Source organism: Aotus nancymaae, unplaced genomic scaffold, assembly GCF_030222135.1.
Source record: "Aotus nancymaae isolate 86718 unplaced genomic scaffold, 86718_ANA_hifiasm-v0.15.2.pri h1tg000048l, whole genome shotgun sequence".
NCBI classification, from domain to species: Eukaryota; Metazoa; Chordata; class Mammalia; order Primates; family Aotidae; genus Aotus; species Aotus nancymaae.
The window spans coordinates 5580000-5598341 of record NW_026988462.1 but is presented as its reverse complement, the minus strand read 5'-3'; the positions used below and the strand labels follow the sequence as shown (position 1 = coordinate 5598341).

The 18342-nt window shown below is 48.9% G+C and overlaps 1 protein-coding gene across 3 annotated transcripts in view; it reads right to left on the bottom strand.

The window, feature by feature from the left end:
• The window catches only part of ABCC4 (ATP binding cassette subfamily C member 4 (PEL blood group)), a 280167-nt gene extending 263377 nt beyond the window's left edge, over positions 1-16790 (bottom strand). For 2 of the 3 annotated variants that reach the window (XM_064362233.1, XM_021667907.2), the window contains exon 1: positions 16580-16653. In XM_064362233.1, coding sequence (XP_064218303.1) covers positions 16580-16653 — 74 coding nt within the window. Of the gene's footprint in view, positions 1-16579 lie in introns of all 3 variants that reach the window. The other variant, XM_021667906.2, reaches the window with a different exon arrangement.
• Between the last annotated feature and the right edge of the window lie 1552 nt (positions 16791-18342).

Here is an 18342-nt window from a genome sequence, read left to right as displayed (position 1 = left end):
CAACAGAATTTTCTGCAGTGATGGAAATGTTCTAGACCTACAGGGAAAGAAAGAGGTAAATTAAGTATTTCTTACATCACTGTAATTATCGTCCCCTTCACCAAAGAGAAAGTAGAAGGTGTAATCACAATGAATTGGAATGATATTGAAGTTGATCCTGCGTGTTCATTCAAAAATAGTAACTGAGCAATTTGGGGTTTTTATTTTTTGGTTTTTTTTTGGTTTGGGTTTTTGGTTGCTATTTTCTGCCTTATTTTTCAAACAGGGTCTCACTGTGTTGCCCAGGCTGGACTGCAGTGGTGCGATCATGGGTCACTGCAGCCGCAACTTCCTGGGCTCAGGTGATCCTCCCACCTCAGCCTTCCTGAGTAGCTGGGACTACAGCTGTGCACCACCATGGCTGGCTAATTTTTGTATTTTTTGTAGAGGCAGGGTTTTGCCATGTTGCACAGGCTGTTCTCAAACTCCTAGGCTCAAGCAATCCACCTGCCTCAGCCTCCCAAAATGCTGGGATTACAGGCATGGGCCACCTCACCTAGCCAACCGAGCCACTGTGTGCCAGGGCTGGGTCAGGTACTCAGGACATGTATAAGCAAGGACACTGCCCACATGGAGCCGACCATGTCTAGCAACTACACACATGACACAGCCTTTTCGGCAGCACCACTACCCCCTGTGCTTAGCACGCAGCAGAGACTCAAAAATGTATATGGCTTGACTCCCACTGGAACATAAGCCCTTTAGGGCAGGGACCAGGGTCACTGAATTCCCATCACCTACAACAGAGAGGTACAAGACACTGTAGCTGAGAGCAAGGCCTCTGTGCTAGGTTACCTATCTGCTTTGAACCTAGGCTCTGCCACTCAAAAGCTGTGTGCCCGTGGGAAATAAGAGTACCCACCCCATAGGTTTGTTATTAGGATTTAATAATATTTATTTGTGAGGTGCTTAGAATACCCCCCTGCCTAGAAGAAGCACTACATAATTATAATGTCTAAATATATAGTAGTTCCAGGCCAGGCATGCTGAGGAAGAAAGAGAATCATTTGAGCCCAGGGGTTTGAGACCAGCCTGGACAACATAGTGAGATCTTGTCTCTACAAAAAATAAACAAAAATTAGCCAGACATGGTGGCACATGGCTGTGGTCCCAGCTATTCAAAACACTGTGATTGGAGAATCACTTGAGCCCAGGGGGTAGAGGCTGCAATGAGCTGAGATCACACCACTGCACTCCAGCCTGGGCAACAGAGTGAGACTCTGTCTCTTACATAAATTAATAGTTGCCACACATGGTGGCTCATGCCGGTAAATCCAAACACATTGGGAGGATGAGGCGGGCAGATCACTTGAGGTCAGAAGTTCGAGACCAGCCTGACCAACACAAAAATCAGCTGGGCATGGTGGCAGGTGCCTGTAATCCCAGCTATTCCGAAGGCTGAAGCAAGAGAATCACTTGAACCCAGGAGGCAGAGGTTGCAGTGAGCCGAGATCATATCACGGTACTTCAGTCTGGGTGACAGAGCGGGAATCCTTCTCAAATAAATAAAGAGCAGTTCCACATCCTCTGAATAATGGACTAGAGGTTGGCTGATGGATGGGTTTTCAGGGAGAATTTTAGTAGCACACCTGAGAGGCACGCACTCTAGCCAGGGGATATGGCATGAGCTAAGGGCACAGGACAGCAAATGTGAGGTGTGATCAGGGGAAAGGTATCATACATGCCCAAATTAAGATAAACTTCCTGACCAGCCTGGCCAACACGATGAAATCATATATTGCCTGCCCAGGAACAATAGACATCTGAGAATGTAGGAAAACGAAGTTAGGACCAGGAAAAGGAGAGCATCAAATGCCAAAGAAGATGCCACCAAAGGCTGTGGAGCAGAAAGCAGCAGAGTTGTGCCTTGTAAAGATGAAGCCTGCAGTGTACTGACTGGGTTGGAATCGGGAATCGCGTGCCTCCAGTCAAGATGTGGCAACTGACCAACTTTTATCACTGACCAGACACTTCCCTGCATGCAGATAACTGAAGATACAAGCCTTAGTTACCGGGTGCGGTGGTGCTATTAACGAAAGAGGGAAGTCAGCCAGCAAAGGCTGACTGGGGCAATTTCACCCTTGTTGCTCTGCTGTGAAATTGCTTTCCAGAAAAGTTTTTTTTTTTTTTTTTTTTTTTGAGACAAAGTCTTACTCTGTCGCCCAGGCTGGAGTGGCAGTGGCGTGATCTCGGCTCACGGCAACCTCCACCTCCCAGGTTCAAGCGATTCTCCTGCCTCAGCCTCCGCAGAAGCTGAGATTACAGGTGCCCACTACCAGCTATTTTTTGTATTTTTAGTAGACAGGGTTTCACTATGCTGGCCAGGCTGGTCTTGAACTCCTGACCTTAGGTAATCCACTCACCTTGGCAACCCAAAATGCTGAGATTACAGGCATGAGCCACTGTGCCCAGCCCAGGAAAACTTAGAGATGTAATAATAACACAACTTATAATTTTCCAAGTACTTCCATAGATAGTGGCCCACTTCTGAGTATGAATTAAATTTCCCTTTGTTGCCTTTCTTTTGTTTTTTTAATAGATCTTCATTTCTGAGGGCACTAATAGGTGACTTCTCCATTCATCAGAGATGGGACATTATATACTGACTCACTTCCACATTAACTTGCCCTGCTTGATTGAAGGTGAGGGAGAAAAATAAGTGTGTAAGGCTGGGTGCAGTGGCTCATGCCTGTAATCCCAGCACTTTGGGAGGCCAAGGCAGGTGGATCACCTGAGGTCAGGAGTTCAAGACCAGCCTGGCCAACATGGTGAAACCCCATCTCTACTAAAAATACAAAACTTAGTCATGTGTGGTGGCACATGCCTGTAATCCCAGCTATTCGGGAGGCTGAGGCAGGAGAATCACTTGAACCCAGGAGGCGGAGGTTCCAGTGAGCTGAGACTGCGCCATTGCACTCCAGCCTGGGCAACAACAGCGAAACTCTGTCTCAAAAAAAAAAAGGCTGGGCACAGTGGCTCAAGCCTGTAATCCCAGCACTTTGGGAGGCCGTGGTAAGTGGATCACAAGATCAAGAGATCGAGACTATACTAGCCAACATGGTGAATCCCTGTCTCTACTAAAAATACAAAAATTACTGGGCGTGGTGGCACGCGCCTGTAGTCTCAGCTAGTCGGGAGGCTGAGGAAGGAGAATCACTTTAACCCAGGAGGCAGAGGCTACAGTGAGCCAGGATTGTGCCACTGTACTCCAGCCTGGTGACTCCGTCTCAAGAAAAAGAAAAAAGAAAGAAAAAGAAGTGTATAGAACTTTATTGTTTTATTGGCTGGGCACAGTGGCTCATTCCTGTAATCCTAGCACTTTGCGAGGCCAAGGTGGGCATCCGGATTGCCTGAGCTCAGGAGTTCGAAACCAGGCTGGCCAATATAGTGAAACCCTGTCTCTACTAAAATACAAAAAATTAGCCAGGCATGGTGGCGCACACCTGTAGTACCAGTTACTCGGGAGGCTGAGGCACAAGAATCACTTGAACCCATAAGGTTACAGTAAGCCAAGATTGTGCCACTGCACTTCAGCCTGGGCAACAGAGCAAAACTCCGTCTCCAAAAAAGGAGAATTTTATCTTTAAAATACTCTTGGAGCCAATCCCAAATACTTAGGAGGCTCTGGCAGGAGGACCTCTTGAGGCCACAAATTCAAGGCTGTAGTGTGCCTGTGAATAGCCACTATACTCTAGCCTGGGCAACACAGCAAGACCTCACAAATAAATAAATAAATAAATATTTTATAATGTATTTTTAAAATACAGCTATTAAAAAATGACATGAGTAGGTTTAATTTTTCTAAATTGTAGAATAGAATACCAAGGCCCAGAGTGGTCATGTGTCTTGCCTAAAGTCACACACAGCTAATACGTACAACATCATGGGTCTCCTGGCTCCAGGCTGAAGCTTTCGCTTGTTCCTACCTAAGACACAGGTGTCAGTAACTCTCAGTTCAAGAAATTGAGATTAAGGCTAAAGGAATAGCTTATAATCATTAACTAAGCATATTAAGTGCAAGATGTTCAGCCAGACACTAGGAGTTTAAGGCACTGAAGATACTGGTTTTTGCCTTAAAAGAGCTAACAATTTAGTATTAAAAAAAAAAGTCACAAATGAATCAAGACTTAAATAAGACTTAAGACAATAAGAAAGGCATGATAAAAGGGTAAATTTAGGCTGGATACAATGGCTCATGCCTGTAATCCCAGCACTTTGGGAGGCCGAGGCAGGTGGATCACCTGAAGTCAGGAGTTCGAGACCAGCCTGGCCAACATGGGGAAACCTGGTATCTACTAAAAAATATAAAAATTAGCCAGGTGTCATGACAGTGAGCACCTGTAATCTCAGCCACTCGGGAGGCTGAGGCAGGAGAATCGCTTGAACCTGGGAGGTGGAGGTTGTGGTGAGTCAAGATCATACCATTGCACTCCAGCCTGGGCAACAGAGCAAAACTCTGCCAAAAAAAAAAAGGGGGCGGGGGGTAAATTTAGCAAGAACCCTTATCATCGTGTTTATTGATGGCCTAATATATACTAGGAATTTGTCAGACTTGACTCAATTCCCAGCTCCATCATGTCCTGCCTGGGTGACCCTCATTATGCTACCTGGCCTCTCCAGCTTCAGTTTCCTTCACCTGTATGTAACACAAGAGCAGAGTCACCCTTAACAAGGGGTTACTATAAAAATCAAAAGACCCAGAATCTCTAACATCCCTGGCACAGAGCAAGCCCGCTTCTCCCTCAGCCACTGGCTAAGCACAGACAGAAGGGAGTAAGTCCTATGGTGGTAATGGTTCTCATGCTTTGAGATCAGCCAAGTCCTTTGAGAGAAACCTGAAAAGGGGGTGGTGAACCTTTGATCAGAAAAATGGAAATATGCACAGAAATATCTTTGGCCAGTAGCTCATCAGTTGTTCTTGGGCTTCAGTGCCCATCAGCAACTTAGAGAACCATTTTAAAATATTGATGTATGGATTCCACCCCCAGAAATTATTATTCAAATTGGTCTAGAAGGGGAACAGATAACCATATTTTTATGGCTGTCCAGGTGACCCAATCGTGGGGAGGGCTAAGAAACTGCTATGTAATCTAAAAAGAATTTACAAAAAACAGAGCTAGTAAGGTTAACAGAAATAATGCATATCAACAATCATTTCAAGGGAGCAATTCAAGAGTATATTCATTAAAAGCAGCACCAAGAGCCAGCCTGTGTTCATTAACAGGAAATCATGGCCAAGTACAGTGGCTCACGCCTGTAATCCCAACACTTTGGGAGGCCGAGGCTGGCAGATCACCTGAGGTCAGGAGTTCAAGACTAGCCTGGCCAACATGGTGAAACCCATCTCTTAGCTGGCCCTGGTAGCACGTGCCTATAATCCCAGCTACTGGGGAGGCTGAGGCAGGAGAATTGCTTGAACCTGGGAGCCGGAGGTTGCAGTGAGCCGAGATCATGCCATTGCACTCCAGCCTGGGCAACAAGAACAAAACTCCATCTCAAAAAAGAAGAGGAAATCATGAGACCAGTCACAGTGGCTCACATCTGTAATCCCAGCACTTTGAGAGACTGAGGTGGGTGGATCATTTGAGGCCAGGAGTTCAAGAACAGCCCAGCCAACATGGTGAAAACCCATCTCTACTAAAAATACAAAAATTATAGCCAAGTGTGGTGGCGCATGCCTGTAATCCCAGCTACTTGGGAGGCTGAGGCAGAAGAATCGCTTCAACCCAAGAGGTGAAGGTTGCAGTAAGCAGAGATCACACCATTGCACTCCAGTCTGGGCAAAAAGAGTGAAACTCCGTCTCAAAAAAACTAAAAAAAAATACAAAAATTAGCCAGGTGTGGTGGCACACACATATAATCCCAGCTACTCATGAGGCTGAGGCAGGAGAATTGCTTGAACCCCAGGAGGCAGAGGTTGCAGTGAGCTGAGGTTATGCCGCTGCACTTCAGCCTGGGCAACAGAGCAAAACTGTCTCAAAAAAAAAAAAGAGGAAATCATGCCAAATGACTTTAATCCTTGGTGGGGTTTCTGAATGACTGCCCCAGACTGGGCATGATGGTTTGCCCCTGTCATCCCAGCACTTTGAGAGGCCAAGGCAGGTGGATCGCTTGAGCTCAATAGTTCAAGACTAGCCTGGGCAACATGGCGAAAACCCACCTCTACAAAAAAATTAGAAAAATTAGCCAGCTGTGGTGGCCCACACTGGTAGTCCCAGCTACTTGAGGGGCTGAGGTGGTAGGATCACTTGAGCCAGGGAGGTCAAGGCTGCAATGAGCTATGATTACACCACTATACTCCAGGCTAGGTGACAAGGCAAGATCCTGTCTCAAAAAAAAAAAAAAAAAATGAGTGCATGGGTGATCCAATACCTCTGGACTTCCATAAGGCGGACCTTCCGTATGACGCGATCTTTGTTGACACTTGTGACCGAGTTAATCTAGCGACCACAGTGTTGACTAGTGGATCCAGCACAACCTAGAGGACAGTCCTAGGACCTGTCCTTTCTAACATTCAGACTATGCAAGTCTTCCAAGAACTTTCAACAGCAACAATGAGCTGGTAAACTTTGGCACCCACAAAATGAATTTAAATAGGGATAGAAAAGCAGTTATATGGGGATAAGCCCCGCGGACTATGAGGTCAATTGGCCACGTGTCCAATACAGCTCAACTGCATGTATCACTAATGATGCCCAAATTAAGATAAACTTCCTGACCAGCCTGGCCAACACGATGAAATCCTGGCTCTACTAAAAATACAAAAATTAGCTGGGCGTGGTGGCACGTGCCTGTAATCCAAGCTACTCGGGAGGCTGAGGCACAAGAATCACTTGAACCCAGGAGGTGGAGGTTGCGTTAAGCTGAGATAATCCCACTGCACACCAGCCTGGGCAATGCAGCAAAACTCCATCTGAAAAAATAGTAAGATAAACTTCTCCATGAGCCCCAAACTCACAACCAATTGAGTGTCTATTCAACATCTCTACTTGAATGTATAGCAGGCATCTCAAACTTAACATGGTCAAAAATAAGCTCCTGGCCAGGCACGATGGTGCATACCTGTAATCCCAGCACTTTGGGAGGCTAGGATGGGAGGATCACTTCAGCCCAGGAGTTCAACACCAGCCAGGGCAACATAGTGAAACTCTATCTCTACAAAAAAACATAAAAAAATTACCTGGGAGTGCTGGCACATGCCTGTGGTCCCAGCTACTCAGGAGGCTGAGGTGGAAGGATCATTTGATCCAAAGAGGTAAAGGTTGCAGTGAACTGAGATCACACCACTACAATCCGGCCTGGGTGACAGAGCAACACTCTGTCTCAAACAAACAAACAAAGATTTAATGTGGCCATGATAACTGTCTTTGAATACTATGAGGCAAGCGTATGAAAAAAGGTAGCCAACTTGCTCTGCGTGTTGACAAAAAACAAAGAAGGAGAGCAGCTCTGAACCTATTTTGGTTCTAGGAGCTGCTTGATTCACATATCGTTTTTGGCTTCATTAAATTCTATAATTTTTTTCTTAAAAGTAGGTAAATAGGCCAGACGCTGTGGCTCACGCCTGTAATCCCAACACTTTGGGAGGCTGAGGCGGGCAGATCACAAGGTCAAGAGATCGAGATCATCCTGGCCAACATGGTGAAACCCCATCTCTACTAAAAATACAAAAATTACTTGGGCGTGGTGACACACACCTGTAGTCCCAGCTACTTGGGAGGCTGAGGCAGGAGAATCGCTTAAACCCATGAGGCAGAGGTTGCAGTCAGCAGATAATGCCACTGCACTCCAGCCTTGCAACAGCGAAGACTCCATCTCAAAAAAAAATAAAAAGAAAAAAAAGGGGTAGGTAAATAATACCAGGCATGGTGGCTCACACCTGTAATCCCAGCACTTCGGGAGGCCAAGGCGGGTGGATCACTTGAGGTCAGGAGTTCAAGACCAACATGGAGAAACCCCATCTCTACTAAAAATTAAAAAATTAGCCAGGCATGGTGGCGCATGCCTGTAATCCCAGCTACTCGGGAGGCCGAGGCAAGAGAATTGCTTGAACCTGGGAGGTAGAGGTTGCAGTGAGCCATTATCACGCCACTGCACTCCAGCCTGCATGACAGGGTGAGACTCCATCTCAAAAAAAACAAATGTCCACCCTGACACAGCTTTTCCCTACCTCTACTCCAGTACCCCTGACACCGGGTCGGGATTAACTCCTGCAGCAGGGACTGCTGGACTCATGGACTATGTTTTCTTTTTTTTTTTTTTAAGACAGAGTCTCACTCTGTCACCCAGGCTGGAGTGCAATGGCGCGATCTCAGCTCACTGCAACCTCTGCCTTACGGGTTCAAGCAATTCTTCTGCCTCAGCCTCTTGAGTAGCTGGGACTACAGGCGCCCGCAACCACATCCAGCTAATTTTTGTATTTTTAGTAGACACGGGGTTTCACTATGTTGGCCAGGCTGATCTTTTTTTTTGAGACAGAGTCTCACTCTGTCGCCCAGCTGGAGTGCAGTGGCATGATCTCAGCTCACTGCAGCCTCCACCTCCCAGGTTAAAGTGATTCTCCTGCTTCAGTCTCCCGAGTAGCTGGGACTACAGGCACGCAAGACCATGGCTGGCTAATTTTTGTACTTTTAGTAGAGATGGAGTTTCAATATGTTTGGGAGGATGGTCTTGAACTCCTGACCTCAGGTGATCCACCCATCTAGGCATAACAAAGTGCTGGGATTACAGGCGTGAGCCACCGCGCCCGGCCTAGACTACATTTTCTACCCCTCCTTGTGGTCTGAAGTGACCGTGAAACTGAGACCTGGCCAACAGGAAGTGGTTGCAAAAGGTGTCTGGCTTCCATGCCTGGAACACAAAACCAGCCCCATACAGGCCCTCTCCAGCTGAATAAAGAGGCCTCCTGGAGAGGAGGAGGACTGAAAAGAGGCTGAGCCACAAGATGGAGAAAGTCCTGCTAGGAGTAACTATATGGTGTCGTTCCCCACCCTAGATGGCCCGAAGGGGACTACAGCATGAGAGTGGACATGGTCTTGGTTATTTCGAGTTTTCTTTTTTTTTTTCTGAGATGGAGTCTTTTTCTATGGCACACACTAGAGTGCAGTGGTGCTCCACTCACTGCAACCTCCACCTCCTGGGTTCAAGCAATTCTCTCCTGCCTTAGCCTCCTCCCAAGTATCTGGGATTACAGGCACATGCCACCAAGCCTGGATAATTTTTTTTTTTTTTTTTTTTTTCAGTAGAGAAGGGGTTTCGCCATGTTGATCTCCAACTCCTGACCTCATGTGATCCACCTCCCTCAGCCGGCGATTTTTAATGAAGCCACTGAGAATGGGGGCTTATTTTCTTTATCAGCTAGCATCATTTGCATAATACAATGGCTGCCTCCCTCATCTTGTGAGCTCTTTGAGAACAGGAATGCTACTTTATTGTAATGGATTTGATCCTAGCAAAAAAGAGGGCACTCTGTCAGGCGTGGTGGCTAACGCCTGTAATCCCAGCATTTTGGGAAGCCAGGGCAGATCGATCACCTGGGGTTAGGAGTCCTAGCTACTAGGGAGGCTGAGGCAGGTGAATCACTTGAACCCTGGAGGCAGAGATTGCAGTGAGCCAAGATCATGCCATTGCACTCCAGCCTGGGCAACAAGAGCAACACTCTGTCTCAAAAACAATAAAATAGAGCCGAGCATGGTGGCGCATGCCTGTAATCTAAGCACTTTGGGAGGCCAAGGCAGGCAGATCACCTGAGGTCAGAAGTTCAAGACCACCCTGGCAAATATGGTGAAACCCCATTTCTACTAAAAACACAAGAAATTAGCCTGGTGTGGTGGCAGGAATCTGTAATCCCAGCTACTCAGGAGGCTGAGGCAGGAGAATTGCTTGAACCCGGGAGGCAAAGGTTGCAGTGAGCTGAGATCAGGCCATTGCACTCCAGTTTGGGCAAGAAGAGCAAAACTTTCCATCTCAAAAAAAAATTTGTTTAAACAAAAACAAAAAAGAAAATAAAGAAGGCACTCAAATGTTTGCTAAATGAATCATCTAAACCACAGAGGGTCAACTCAGTAACCCTGGCCTCCCAGACACCGATCAAGTAGAGCTGGATGCTAAGGGCTGAGAAAGACCTGAGAAAAGTGACTCCCAAATCTCAGTATCTGAACCACCCAAGAAGCATGCTTTAAAAAAACACAGATTTCAGGATGCCACCTCAACCCCAAAAGACTGATTCTGTGGACACAGAAATTTACAATTTGGCCAGGCACAGTGGCTCATGCCTGTAATACCAGCACTTTGGAAGGCCAAGGCGGGAGAATCACTTGAAGCCAAGAGTTCAAGACCAACCTGGGCAACACAGCAAGACCTGGTCTCTACCAAAAGTTTATTAATAAAAATTAGCAGCCAGGTGCAGTGGCTCACCCCTGTAATCCCAGCACTTTTGGAGGCCAAGTCAAGCAGATCACGAGGTCAGGAGATGGAGACTATCCTGGCCAACATGGTGAAACCCCATCTCTACTTAAAATACAAAAATCAGCTGGGCGTGGTGATGTGCGCCCAGCTACTTGGGAGGCTGAGACAGAAGAATCACTTGAACCTGGGAGGCAGAGGTTGCAGTGAGCTGAGATCACACCACTGCACTCCAGCCTGGCAACAGAGTTCCATCTAAAAAAAAAAGGTAGGTGGCCAGGTGTAGTGGCCTGTAATTCCAGCACTTTGGGAGGCTGAGGCAGGCAGATCACGAGGTCAGGAGTTTAAGACCAGCCTGGCCAACATAGTGAAGGCCCGTCTCTACTAAAAATACCAAAAAAATTAGCCAGGCCTGGTGGCGGGCGCCTGAATCCCAGCTACTTGGGAGGCTGAGGCAGGAGAATCACTTGAACCTGGGAGGTAGAGGTTGCAGTGAGCCGAGATAGTGCCACTGCACTCCAGCCTGGGTGACGGAGTGAGACTCTGTCTCAAAGAAAATAAAAATTAGCTAGGTGCAGTGGCGTGCACCTGCAACTCAGCTACTTGGGAGGCTGAGCTGGAAGGATCACTTGAGCCTAGGAATTTGAGGCTGCAGTAAACCATGATTACACCACTGCACTCCCAGCTGGGCAACAGAGTAAGACCCTATCTCAAAACACACACACACACACACACACACACACACACACACAAAATTAAATGATTGGGAGCAGTGGCTCATGCCTGTAATCCCAATACTTTGGAAAACCAAAGCAGGAGGATTACTTAAGCCCAGGAGTTTGAGACCAGCCTGGGCAACATAGTGAGACTTTGTCTCTATAGAAAAATGTTTATTATTATTATTGTTATAGAAAAAGAAAATATAAAATTAAACATTTGATGCATTGACTAAGGGCCTCACATGCCCATCCTCTCTGAGCCACCCCCTGCCCTCAGCCACCTGCGTTTGCTTCTATAGTCATGTCATCAGCTCTCTAGGGCAGGTCTCCAGAGAGTCTGTCTGTCACTAGTGGCAGTTTCCACAGCAGCACAGGCTTTGCACGATGACACTTCACCCACTGAAACGCGGCTAGCAACAGGGGAGTGAGGATTTAACCACTCTCTATGAGCCAGATGCATCTGGCCGATCCCTCTCAATGCCCATAGTGGGGGAAAATGCTTCTTTTGTCAGCTTCCACCCTGCTGCTTACCCCAGATCTCCTCCGGATGAGGTGTGGGCAGAGGAATGCAAAGTGCCTTCTGGGCACCAGGGGGCAGCAGGACAATCCCAAGAGAGTTTCAGGGACTGGTCCATCTTGCACCCACCTGGCCACAGTTCATAGGCTATGCCACTTACTTCCACTAATGGAGGAGAGGAGAAATTATTCAGTAAATGATGATGGGGAGAATAAGCTGTTTGGAGAAAAAATGGGGACTATCTCATGTCAAATACCTAAAGAAATTCTAGCTGCCTTTATTGTTAGAAATGAAACAATAGGCTGAGCGCGGTAGCTCATCCCTGTAATCCCAGCACTTTGGGAGGCCAGGGTGGGCGAATCACCTGAGGTCGTGAGTTCAAGACCAAGACCAGCCTGACCAATATGGAGAAACCCCGTCTCTATTAAAATCGGGTGTGGTGGCGCATGCCTGTAATCTCAGCTACTCAGGAGGCTGAGGCAGGAGAATCACTTGAAACCGGGAGGTAGAGGTTGCGGTGAGCTGACATCCCACCATTGCACTCCAGCCTGGGCAACAAGAGTAACACTCCATCTCAAAAAAAAAAAAAAAGAAATGAAACAATAGCTAAAAGAAAATGGAAGTCCAGGCGCAGTGGCTCATGCCTGTAATCCCAACACTTTGGGAAGCCAAGGCAGGTGGATCACCTGAGGTAAGGAGTTCAAGACCAGCCTGGCCAACATAGTGAAACCCTGTCTCTACTAAAAATACAAAATTCGCTGAGTGTGGTAGCGGGTGCCTGTAATCTCAGTTACTCAGGAGGCTGAGGCAGGAGAACCGCTTGAACTGGGGAGGTAGAGGTTACAGTGAGCCAAGATTGCACCACTGCATTTCAGCCTGGGTGACAGAATGAGATGCTGTCTCAAAAAAAAAAAAAAAAAAAAAAAGAAAGAAAGAAAGAAAAATAGGCGAATATACTGCCAGGTGCGGTGGCTCACACCTGTAATCCCAGCAGTTTGGGAGGCCAAGGTGGGCAGATCACCTGAAGACAGGAGTTCGAGACCAGCCTGACCAACATGGAGAAACCCCGTCTCAACTGAAAATACAAAATTAGCCAGGTGTGGTGGCACATGCCTGTAATCCCAGCTACTCGGGAGGCTGAGGTGGGAGAATTGCTGGAGCCCAAGAGGCAGAGGTTGCAGAATTTACTACAGCCAAAGTAAGGACAGGCACCCAGAAGACTCAGACCCAAATAGCATTGTATATGAGCCCTGGTGAACTACCTTGGGAATCTGTTACAAACAGGTCTTTAGGAAAAAGAAAGAAAGAAAGAAAGAAAGAAAACAAGGAGTGGGCTGTTATTAAGTTTGTCAGGAATTCCCATGGATTAGACATTTGCTATACATTCTTAAACTAGAGGGTGTGGATTACAGTGTCCATGGGGCATTGTAAGGTTAATCTATAGCTATGTGGCAATATGAGGTACTTTCAAGTTATAAGTAAACAGCTCAAGGGGGTCGGAAGTGGGGTGGCAAGTCCAAGGTGACTGCTGTGTCATTTTAATGTCTCTCTGGGCCTGATAATTTAAAAGAACTCCACATTCCTAGATAGTTCTTTGCTCACTAAGAGGCCTCAGACTTTAGAATTCCTCAAACTAGCCCAGGCAAGGTGGCTCACGCCTGTAATCCCAGCACTTTCAGGGGCTGAGGAGGGAGAATCACTTGTGGTCAGGAGTTCAAGACTAACCTGGCCAACATGGTGAAACCCCGGCTGTACTAAAAATCCAAAAATTAGCTGGGTGTGAGGGTGGACGCCTGTAGTCCCAGTTACTCGGGAGGCTGAGGTAGGAGAATCGCTTGAACCCAGGAGGCAGAGGTTGCAGTGAGCAGAGATTGCACCATCGCACTCCACCCTGGGCAACAGAGCTGGGCAACAGAGCAAGACTCCATCTCAAAAAAAAAAAAGAAATAAAGAAAAGAAATTTTAAAAATTAAAAATAAAGAAAAGCATAATCGTACATTAACACGCCAATGAGAGGAGTAACTGGAAGCAGTAAGATCCTCAAATCAGGGTCACCGGGAGCACTTGAAACCTCACCACCCCCACCCACACACCCGGTGTTTCCAATTTTACTGTCAGTCCAGAGTGGATGCTGGAGCATCTGCATCTCTTACAATCTCCCAAGTGATGCTGATGCTGCCGCTCTGAGTACCATGCTTTGAGAACAGCTGCCCTAAAGCACGGTAATAGTTGTTACACGTGCATCATCTCCAACTGCAAGTACTTTAACAGCTTCCCTGGAGAAACTCTAACCTGCCAGAACAGGGGGTGCCTTCTCCATGCATTTCCAACAAGCACCTAAACTGGAAGCAGTTCAGTATAGCAGCTCCGAAGAGGCTGGGGAGCCAGTCTGCCCAGCTTCGGAGCCTGCTCTGACATTGGATTGCTGTGTGGGTCCAAGCAACTTACTCAACCACTCTCTCAGCTTGAGTGTCCTCAGAGTAAAATAGATGTACTAGCCCTTCCCCTCCAGCAGGGAAACCGGAATGAACAAACTACTCAAGTCATGAATGGGAAGACATCACTTTCCCATTTCCCTGCCACCTACATTTTGAAAATGTAGGGGGGCAGAACTCACACCTGTAATCCCAGCACTTTGGGTGGCAGAAGCAGGAGGATCCCTTGAGCCCAGGAGTTCAAGATCAGCCTGAGCAACAACATAGAGACCCCCATCTCTACAAAAAAAAAAAAAAAAAAAACTTTTTAATTATTCAGGTGTTGTGGCACACACCTGGAGTCCCAGCTACTCGGGAGGCTAAGGCAGGAAAATTGCTTTAGCCCAGGAATTGGAGGCTGCCATAAGCTATGAATGTCACTGCACTCCAGCCTGGGTCACAGAGCAAGATCCTGTCAAAAAAAAAAAAAAAAAAAGTTCCTTGCCCTGTCTGAAGTTGAGGAGACCATTTGTCTACTTCAAGTTATTATTTACAGCAACCACACCCATATTCCTTCCTCCCCCACGCGCCTCTCCCCTAAAGAGAAAGGCCGCCAAACAACCAAGAGAGGTTCCTACAGCCACTGAGTGCACCACAACTGAAATGAGAGTAAGCGACTCATCCTCTCGCAATCCCCCAGGTCAAACCTGTCCAACCTGAGGCCCACGGGCCACATGTGGCCTAACACAAATTTCGAAGCTTTCTTAAAACAGCATGAGGTTTTTGTGTGATTTTTCTTTTTTTTTTTTTAAGCTCATCAGCTATCATTAGTGTTAGTGTATTTTATGTATGGCCCAAGACAATTCTTCTTCCAGTGTGGCCCAGGGAACTCAAAAGATCGGAGACCCCCGGCCTAGGTTGTCCCATAATAAAAGGCAATATCATGTGGGAAAGATGAAGCGGCAGAGGTCAAGAAACAGAGATCTAATAATTAACCAAGTGAGACTGAAGCTCTTCAAAGATTTAGGTTTATGTAATTAGCAGTCCAGGGTACAAGATGGATTTTTTTTTCTCCGAGACAAAGTCTCACTCTGTTGCCCCGGCTGGAGTGCAGTGGCACCATTGGCTCACTGCAACCTCCGCCTCCCAGGTTCAAGCAATTCTCCTACCTCAGCCTCCCAAGTAGCTGGGATTACAGGCGCCCAACACTACACCCGGCTAATTTTCATATTTTTAGTAGAGACAGGATTTCACCACGTTGGCCAGGCTGGTCTCGAACTCCTGACCTCGTAATCCGCCCACCTCAGCCTCCCAAAGTCCTGGGATGACAGGGTGAGCCACACAGCGCCCGATTAAGATGGAAATTTTAGGTATGATTGTCACCTGAGTCTTTCTCCACCTGTTTCCTTGCACAAGATGGGCAGGGCTGCAGGCCTTCCCAGCTCAGGGGCCCTCCCAGCTCAGGGGCCCTCAGGTGGTTTTAGGATGGTAGAATGCCTGGTAGGAACCACCTGCATCAAGACCACAGATGACCTCTCTGAAGGTTAGCGATTCCAGGGACCCTGCCCAGGAGCAGTCCTCCTAGGTGGAAGTGAAAATATTGGAAACAGGGAGAGAAGCTGGTCAAAGACAGACTCCTGTTGTGGCTGTGCATGTCCCGGTTAAAAGCAAAACCTGGAAGGTCCCGTTCAAGAACAGTGTCCCCATTCATAAATAAAAAATAATGCTAGAGTTATGTTACCCACATGTAACTTGCCACAACGAGGTACCACGACCCACATGGACACACACAGTGAGATTCACACAGAGAGGCAGGAGAGTCCTGGTCACTGAAACAAACGATGCAGACACCTGGACACAGAGAGACACAGCGGGACGTGGAGTTGGATGGAGCTGTCTGGTAAGGAATATCAAAAGGGGTGGGGACACTAGAGGGAGATGGCATAGGTCCAGGATACTAATTAGGCTTTGGCTGAGATTAAATAAAGGAAGATGTTCGTAAGCTGCTTACTTAACAACAAAGGAAAGGGTGCGTTTGAGTTCAGGAGACAGCGAGTCCCGGAGCAGGAGGTGAGGAGCCAGCGAAGGGTGGGCGTGTAGGCGGTGCAGCCGCTTCTCCCGCTGGGCCAGAGACTCCCCCTTTCGGCAGCCTGGGTTCCCCGCCTCCCCACCTCCAGCTCCTCCTTCCCCGAGCCCTGAGGGCCAGCAGGGCCTCCAGCAACAAAGCCGCCGACCCTGCGCCACCAGTGCCAGGTCCCCGCGTCCCCCGAGTCCCCATGCCCCGCGCGCAGGGGCGCAGGCGGGGCCCACGCGGCCGGCGTGGTGCCACCCGCAGCAGAAAGCCCCAGCGTGGACCGCGTGGCACAGGAAAGCGCTCCCGTCGCTCCGGCCGCAAAAGGCGCAGGCAGCATCGGGCGCGGTCCTGGAAGAGCCCGTCCGCGAGGCCGGCGGCTGCGGGGTGACCCGATTCGGGCGGAGACACTCACCAGAAGAACACGCGCGAGCAGAGGTTCGCGTCCTGCAGCGGGTTGGGCTTCACCTCTTGGTACACTGGCAGCATCTCGCCGGGCGGGGCGGGCGTGGGCCGAGGTCCCGCTGATCAGGCGGCGGTGGCCGCGGGCTCCGCTCCTGGACCGCGAGCAGGGATGCTGGAGCTCCGGCCGCCGCGCCGGTCCGCTCGGCGGGAGCCTGTGAGGCAGCCGCTTCCGGGAGCCGGGTGCCGGCGGCACGCCCAGTCCCCGCCTCTCAGGCCCGCCGCTAGCAGGGCCGCCTCGGGGGTGCCCTTTAACGCGCTGCCGCCTGGAGCCCGGGAGCCGCGCACCGCGTGCGAGCGCGGCCGGGGACGACGGGTGACGCGGCGGGAGGAGGCCGAGCTGGCGACGCCAAAGGAAGCCCGGAGCTACGCCCGGGGGTGAGGCGAGGGCGGCGCGCGCCGCTGGAGGGAGGGGGTAGCCGAGAGCGCGGCGCGGAGGCCCGGTCCGGAGGTGCCCACGTGCTCGCACCCGACGGAAACTTTCCGAAATTCAACCTCCGAGTCTAGGCGCCGACCCAGAAGGTGGAGCAGGGAGGTGCCGGCTGTGCCCGCCCCTTCGACGCAGGAACGCCCCCTCGGCCACGGATTTGGGGACACTGGGAAACAGCTGCCTGGAGCTCCAGCAGCCCGCCCCCTGGGCGACTTGCCCTCCTCAGGACCAAACGAGGGTGCTATGGGAAGCTCTCCAACCTGTGAGCCAAACATTTGACCTCGGACGACAGCAAGGTTTAGCACAGATTATCCTTACAGAGCTGCAAGACCTCAAGAAAGCCAGGTAACTCCAGAGTAGGACCCAGATGATTTGGAGAGCTGAGTGAATGCTGTCGTCGATTGGGCGGGCTTTCGGCATCTCACATATTGCATGCTACGGTGGACCTCTGAGCTTTTTGCTGCCCTCTTAGATTGGGAAAGGAAAATAAGAGGAAAGACAGACTGCCTTATGATTTCTGTCTTCAAGCCCTAAAGGCTAACAGATAACTGTGGCAAACGGCACATGTGTTTTTTGTGTGTGTGTGTATGTGTGTGTGTGTGAGTGTGTGATAGAGAGAAGGAGGGAGGAGAGAGAGAGGGAGGGAGGCGAGAGGAGGGGAAGGGGGGAGAGGGAGACTCACTGCCGCCCAGGCTGGAGTGCAGTGGGACGATCATGGCTCACTGAACCCTCCACCTCCCAAGACTCATGCAATCTTTCGAACTCAGCCTAAGTAGCTAGGACTACAGGCATCAGCTACCACGCCTGGCTAATTTTTTGTAATTTTTGTAGAGACACAAAAAAATCAAAGCCTCCAAGTTCATGATGCTGTAACAAGATCATTGTATTGTTCCTTGATAATTTCTCACTTTGTTGCCAGGCTGGTCTCAAACTCCTAGGCTCAAGTGATCCTCCCACTTTGGCCTCCCAAAGTGCTAGGATTACTGGCATATACCACTACACCAGACCAATCATCTCACTATTAATTCTATCAGTGCCCCATTCAAGGTTTTCCTTATTTTATAGATGAGGAAGGTGAGGCTGAAAGGCAGAACTTGTCCAAGGTCTTAGAGCCAAGAAAGGATAAAAACGTGATTTGCACTAAGCCTGGATCTGAGCATGGCCTGTCTCCCTGGTGGATGGCCAGGGTGCATAAGCGCCCAGAATATGCTGGTTGAATGGCTGTAGGAATGAATGAACAAAATCTTGTTCCAAGCTTTTGGACTCCCACCCCTAAGTTATTCCTG